At 41.6% G+C, this 7,203-nt stretch overlaps 1 protein-coding gene across 1 annotated transcript in view; it reads left to right on the top strand.

The window, feature by feature from the left end:
* The first annotated feature begins 525 nt into the window (after positions 1–525).
* wnt7ab (wingless-type MMTV integration site family, member 7Ab) overlaps positions 526–7,203 on the top strand; it is a 7,927-nt gene continuing 1,249 nt past the window's right edge. The window contains exons 1-4 of the mRNA XM_080030421.1: positions 526–877; positions 1,497–1,723; positions 4,534–4,805; positions 6,903–7,203. The exon at positions 6,903–7,203 is cut by the window's right edge and continues 1,249 nt beyond it. Coding sequence (XP_079886547.1) covers positions 687–877; positions 1,497–1,723; positions 4,534–4,805; positions 6,903–7,203 — 991 coding nt within the window. The 5' untranslated portion in view covers positions 526–686. The remainder of the gene's footprint in view (positions 878–1,496; positions 1,724–4,533; positions 4,806–6,902) is intronic.

Genomic DNA, 7,203 nt, shown 5'->3' on the forward strand with positions numbered 1-7,203 from the left:
GATCCATAGACGTGTCCAGGACAGAGGCGCACTACAGGTAGCGCGCACCAGACGCATTGTGAAAACGGAGAAGTGGCTGGAATCTACTTTTTAAATATGAAAAAGGGAGATAGATCGTGTATGGATTGGAGCTAGTATCACTCAGTCCAAGATAATGACGTAACTACTTAGAAAAGGCAATACAACTTATCTTTTTTGCATAAATATTGTTTTTCTTCATATTGTTGTGATACATTCTCTTTAGCAGATGTGAAGAAATATGTGTTGTTGATAAATAACTTTTGATAATATCTGAGTATGTCCACATTACAGCAATGGACCACTTAATAACAAAATAAAAAGCAATCAGTCAAGGTGAATTTACAGAGGAGTGTGTATGTGTGTGCATGCGTGCAAGTGTGTGTATGAGATTCAGCCCTGGCGGGATTCTTCAGCAGGGCCCCATGTCTCCTGTGAACACGCCCCAGATAGATGAGCCAGATATATAGCCAAGACCTGCGGGTAGCAGGGGAACTGTGAGAAAGAGATAATCGCACTTGCTCACCCCAAGGGTTACCTGTGACACCCTCGCAATGACAAGAGGGCCTAGCGAAAGGGGTCGCGTAAAAGGAGCTTGGATGATACCTTAGCCGGCAATTAGTGAAAAGTTTTCGAGCGCCTGCGATTTTATTTTCCTTTTCTCTTTAATGCTTTTCGTCATTTTGGAAATCCTTTGGAGTTACCTGGACTGCGATCGATCGGAGAATAAGCGAAGCGAGTTATTCATCAGCTGCAAATCGTTGCATGAGACTGAGTGCGGGGCCGCAATGAGTCGGAGAACGCGACGCTGGATTTTAAGAGTTTTACTTTGTTTAGGAATTGTTTATTTGAAAATTGGGTGAGCTGCGCTTACTTGACATTCTCACCAGTTTGTTGTAGGTTATAATTCTCAAACACAGAACAACTTGAATAGCCTAAATGTCAGACTTGTATCTGGTGTTGCTGCTTAGAAAGCTTCTATTGTAGTCTGTCCCGTGTTTGCTCAAAAGCAGACCATTGATTTTAAAAATGATAAATACTAAATTGAAAGGAAGAGCGTAGATTTATCTCAGATAGCTTCGTGGCAACTGCGTCCTTATCACTTAATGACAATTCCTTAATCTGTTAAGGTTGGTAAAACACATACCGGCATAAGAATTAAAAGTATTTGCAAATCTCAAGTAGCCATTACCTTACAGAATTAACGAGTGGTGCACCTTAGCACAGACATGTAAATATAGTGAAAAGAATCCTTTTGGTGATAATTTCTACTGTTAAAAATGCAATGATCTCAGTAAAACTGTCCATTTTTCACAAACAGTTCCCCATCAGCTACTATTGACAATTTTAAACAGTTTATGTAGACTCTTTAAAAGGCAAAAAAAAAAAAAAAAAAAAAAATCCAAACATTATTAGTGTGGGTAAAATAAATGATCGATGGCTACTTTTTCTAAATCATATCCATCTCCCATTCACAGTGGCTTCTCGTCGGTGGTGGCCCTGGGTGCGAGCATCATTTGTAACAAGATCCCCGGTTTGGCTCCCAGACAACGGATTATCTGCCAGAGTCGCCCCGATGCCATTATTGTCATCGGAGAGGGAGCCCAAATGGGCATCAACGAGTGTCAGTTTCAGTTCAAAAACGGGCGCTGGAACTGCTCTGCGCTTGGAGAGAGGACAGTCTTCGGAAAAGAGTTGAAAGTGGGTATGTTGCTGTCTGTTAACGTTCGTTTACAGTTTGATTTTTCATTTCTTGCCAGCAACAAACACAATATATCAATCGCCTCACAACAAGATGCGTAATTATGCGCATTGTGCGTAATTTACGCACAGTCCTTTGCTCTCCTTTTTGGCTCTTCTGTGATTTCCCTTAAAAATGTAGAATACTTATTCAATTAATTGTGCCATGACGAATTACGAAAGTATAGATCTATCAAGAACCTTATTTGTGACTTGATGCTTTGGGGAAAATATTTTTCTAAAAACACCAATTTGAAGGTTACGACATATGACCTTATCCCTTTCTTAAAAGATACACTTAAATATCTGATTATCTTAATCTCCCGTCGAAACTTGTACCAGGCAAATACCTTTCTGCACATAAACTACCACTTGCCCTGCATTATTGCATCCATGGTATAAGGAACATCCCAGTGTGATTAACATCAGGCCTAGTTTTTGCTCAATACTTTTCATTGGCTACGGCTTTTCTCGGCATGTATAACAGCTATCTGAAGCCAGCAGTGTAACAAAGCTCTTGTGAATGTTTGCAGCCTTTCTTTTCAGCCCGGCAGAGTCTCTGGAGACACATTTTCACTGGTCTTTATCCTGTCTAGTGATGGGTGCTGTGGCTCTCACTGTTACAACGTAGCTCTTACCACGGGTATAAGTTACAGTAGGGCAAAGCCATGTGGAAGGCAAGACCCGAAAGTGCTAAATTAGAGAAACAAAAGATTTCAAATAAGTGTTCCTTCCTGCTGCTGAGACAGAAGACTCCTCTCTGTAGAGTGGATGAACTTAAAGGAATGCTGACATTATGGCTGGAGTATTTGGATCCGTTTGTTGGCTGTACGAACTGATAAAAGTGGATTAAAGATGGTTATATATTGGGGATTTCAGTACCAAGAAGACGTTACAAAGTTGATGAGGTATGAATGATATTTTGTCTTTTGAGGCCGTCATTGCTACAGTCAGTGTATGAGGAGTTTAACCAAAGAGGTGTCTTTGTAAAAAAAAAAACATTTGTATAAGAAACTTAAACATTGTCTAACTTATTTTAATTCTAGGCTGTGCCAAAACTATTGAAGAAACACAAACAATCCATATAGCCTTTTACACAATGGTCAGTAGCTTGGACCAGCTGTTTGAGGCCATCTTGCCCGCTGCTGTTGGAAAGAAAAGGATTATCCCTCTTCATGCTGTTGAGATGAAAACAGTGGTGTTTGAGAAATCTGTTCCTTTCTGAATGAGTGGTTTTAGCTCATCAAGAGTCTTGGGCCTGTGTTTCCAAGACAAGGAGTTTAAGTCTATGGCCTTGGACAGCCGTAACAAATAGATTGGTTTCACTGATCAGATTAGTGTGGAGGGCCAATGGTTGTTGATGAATGCCATTGTTGATGCCCTGGCTGAGTGGAGCTGTGCAGATCGCAGTTGTTCTTAAAGCGAAGGAAGAATGAGCAATGAACTGACACAGTGCCTGTGGGCAATGCAAGGTGCATCAGCTTTGAGACATTTCAGGCCTCAACTATGTTTGCTCTTGAACTTTGTGGTCCCACTAAGCTGTAAGAGTCGAGGTCCATATAAAGCGGCTGGATACTGTGAGGTGAATGACTCTGCAGAGGTGAAAAGAGAACAAACATGGCAGAAGCAAAGTGAACTGGCCCTTCTAGTTCAACCTATATAGGCGTTTGAAAAGGGCTCTCTATCCTCCACCTCTCATTACAATGTTATGAAGAATTCATACCATCACTTGCGGTGAACCCATGCACCCAGAACTGCAGGGGAAAAAATTAACAACGGTGCAGTCAGAACTGGCTGACTGCACCGACACACCTTCTTTTTTGGCTGGGAGCCCATCAAGTCTATAAAAACGTCCACATAATTGATGCCTCAATATGAGTTGTTTTTTCTTTTTTCAATGGCAAGGGCACACATCCAAGATGTTTATCAAAAACACGGCAGCTTTACATAGTGAGCCGGGTGGCAGGAGGAAACACAAAGAAGGTATGATGTTTGTTTTGAACAAACAGAGACAAGAGGAGTTTGTTTACACCTAGATATGATGGATGTCAAAGCCAGGGGTTTCCTGTTTGCGCGATAATAAATCAGAGATCTGAACATTAAAACATGCTACTTGTTGATCTGATCATGTTAATGAATATGCATGTGTATTACAGTATGGGCTCTTTAGAAGTTGTACAAGAAGAAAAATCCTTCTGATTCATTGTCGAATGAGATATATTGGGCAATCTTTGAGGTGTTTCTCAAGAGCTTTGCTTCAGGATCTGTCTCTATAAGTCCTGTCAGATTAGTTATTTAGTTATTTGACGATATTTCCGTCCGTGTGTGTAAATGATTTGTCATCTGGACTTGGGGCGAGATAACGACATGAGGAAGATTCTGATGTCAGTGGCTTATAAGTTTACACAGAATGTGACAGCTTCTGAGCCGATCAATAGACCCTTCCTTGCCGACAACCCTCTTATTCATACTGCTTTGTTGACTATGCGGCCAGTGGCCATTTTGGTTCACGGACAGGACAGTTTCCAGGTCAGGTTTCAAAACACTGTAGCCCTTGAGTTATATGTCAGCAAGACTGTGATGTAAGCACACATACCATTAATAATTAATCTCCTTTTCCTATTTTTAAATCATGTTACGCACTTATTGTATCCCCCTTAAAAACTGGAGGAGAAACATCATGACATTCTCTATTTAAAAGAAAATTCTGAATAAACACCTGCAACACTTTATTCAATACCTTTTTGTTTTTCTTTGTTTCCCCTGCTACGCTAGGCAGTAAAGAGGCTGCGTTCACCTACGCCATCATTGCAGCAGGGGTGGCCCATGCCATTACATCCGCCTGTACACAGGGTAACCTGAGTGACTGTAGCTGTGACAAGGAGAAGCAGGGTTTCTACAGCACAAACCAAGGATGGAAGTGGGGAGGCTGCTCGGCAGACATCAGCTACGGACTGGGCTTCTCCAAAGTATTTATTGACGCTCGGGAGGTCAAACAGAATGCAAGGACACTCATGAACCTCCATAATAATGAGGTGGGACGCAAGGTAAGTGATAAGCATTATGGTTTTGTCTCTTTGTTCGGCACAATGACTTAAAATATGTGTCTCCAAATCAAAGTTCTTTCAAGGCAAAGAGATAGTAGGGACTAAATGGGGGTTAACTAGTCTAGGACTGGCCTGAGCAGTTGTTAAAAGTCTCTGCCATGGTGCATTGTGGGTGGACCTTGCCTAAGATCTGGGCAGTGTGGCCAAGGTCGTACAAGCAGTAGAATAAAAGGCTGCTTTTAAGGGATAGAGCTGTCTTGAGTGGTAGGGTTTGATTACGACCCAGATCTCTGCGCCGAAGAAACAGATTGACACTGTACAAAAATGCATTAGCCCAGTGCCTCCATGCTTTGCACCACTGGGACAGTATACAATTACCTTTATGACAATCCCCACCCACAATTTCTCTAATATCGTGAACCCACATCAGGTGCAATGTGCTTGTACATGCAACACAGGGGTGTTTACAGTTTGGTTACTTGGTTTGATCCTCACTGAATAGTATGTGTCTCTGTTGCTGCATAGAAGAGTGGATTTGTATACACTCCACCTGCATGCCAAAATACAGTATATTAGGCATGTAAGTCCAAATCGGATCTTCATCCAGATAAAAATCAATATTAATGTATCACACAACTGGACGCTTAATGTAAGAAAATAAGAGAACAAGCTAAATTTATAAAGGACAACAGAAACAACATTAAACACTATTTGAGACACCAAAATAATTTGATAAAATGCGAACTTAAAAGACCAATTTAGCAGGAAAGAATTGTTGCTGCTCTTTTGATGGCTTTTCTGCATGCATGAGTGACACTGCAGAGTGACAAAGAGACTCCAGCAAGTCTAGAGGTTAGAGATTGAGTGGAACGATGTGCCAAACAGCTAAAGTGAGCTAGGAGTTACTGAAGAATACAGAAGCAGCTTTGCCCAAGTTAACTCATATCCTTGCTCTCTATCCCACCGTGCCAAAAACAACCTGATTCACACAACCACCACGTCCATCTTCACACTGGCTGAAAAGCCTCCTGCTCTCACAATTGTACCTAGTAGATCATTTTCTACATGCGTCTTGCAGCCATGAATTCAAATGGGCTTATCTGGAAAGCGTAAATTGCCTCCCAGGGAACAGACTACACTTATGGATTCAAACTTTGCACAGTTTTCCTTCGTTCTTTTTCTTTCTGCTGATAAATGGCTTCTCTGTTTTGATAGTTACCACCCCCTCTTCCTTTATTTATGCTAATCAAAAGCAGTGACACTGAGCAGGAGCGCCGTTCACAGCTCCCTGGTCGGAGACGTCCAGACAAAGGCTGTCACAAGTGTTGGTCACACAACTACTGATGGATTAGGAAGTTGAAGCCAAGGGTTTTATGGAGTGGTTTGCTCAGGAAAAAGTAGTTTTTTTTTCACTTCTGGTTCACACGTCTGTGTTTCGGTTTTACTGTTAGTTTACTTGCCGCGAACACAGAGGCATAAATATCTCGTCAATGGCTCTGGAAGACCATAACTCCTAGTAATTTGGCCAAAGGAAATTGCATTGCTAAAGAAAATTCCAGTTTCAGTTAAAGGCACTTCCCAGTGTCATCAGTTATGGGTTTAGCAGTAATCCTAGTCACTCGGCGCCTTGTACAGTCACTCTTGACATTTGTGTGTTGTGTGTGGTGACTACACACACAGAGCCTGAAATCTGACACATTATTTTGGCTTCTGTGTATATATGGTATCACACAGCTATGCGGTGGGGCTGTGTTTAATCCATAACCATAGTGTATTTGTCTTATTTTTACTGAGTTGCTTATTTGCTCATGTTTTGCAAGGGCAAGAGTTGAAATTTGGATTGAGAGCATTTGAAGTGTGTATACTTTGCATACATTGTAATGTAACCAATTCTGAAAAATACAAATATAAAAGCAAATATAACAATCATATTTTCTTAATCTGTGAAATCATTGTTGTAGTAAACAGCATGATTATTGGGGTTAATGATCAAATATGGCTGTTTTGAACCTATACCTATAACGAGTGATTTTCACTCGTCACCGGAGTGTTTTTACAGTTGTTATTGCGTTACTAAGTTGTTTTGTGTGTGTCTAGGTCCTGGAGAAGAACATGCGACTGGAATGCAAGTGTCATGGTGTCTCAGGCTCCTGCACCACCAAAACCTGCTGGACTACACTTCCCAAGTTCCGCGAGCTTGGCTACATTCTCAAGGAGAAGTATGCCCATGCGGTGCACGTGGAACCAGTCAAAGCCAGCCGCAACAAGCGCCCTAAATTCCTCAAGATCAAGAAGCCTTACTCTTACCGGAAGCCCATGGATACAGACTTGGTGTACATAGACAAGTCGCCTAACTACTGTGAGGCGGACCCAGTCACGGGGAGCTTGGGGACACAGG

The sequence above is a fragment of the Ammodytes marinus genome, assembly GCF_949987685.1.
Source record: "Ammodytes marinus genome assembly, chromosome: 7".
NCBI classification, from domain to species: Eukaryota; Metazoa; Chordata; class Actinopteri; order Uranoscopiformes; family Ammodytidae; genus Ammodytes; species Ammodytes marinus.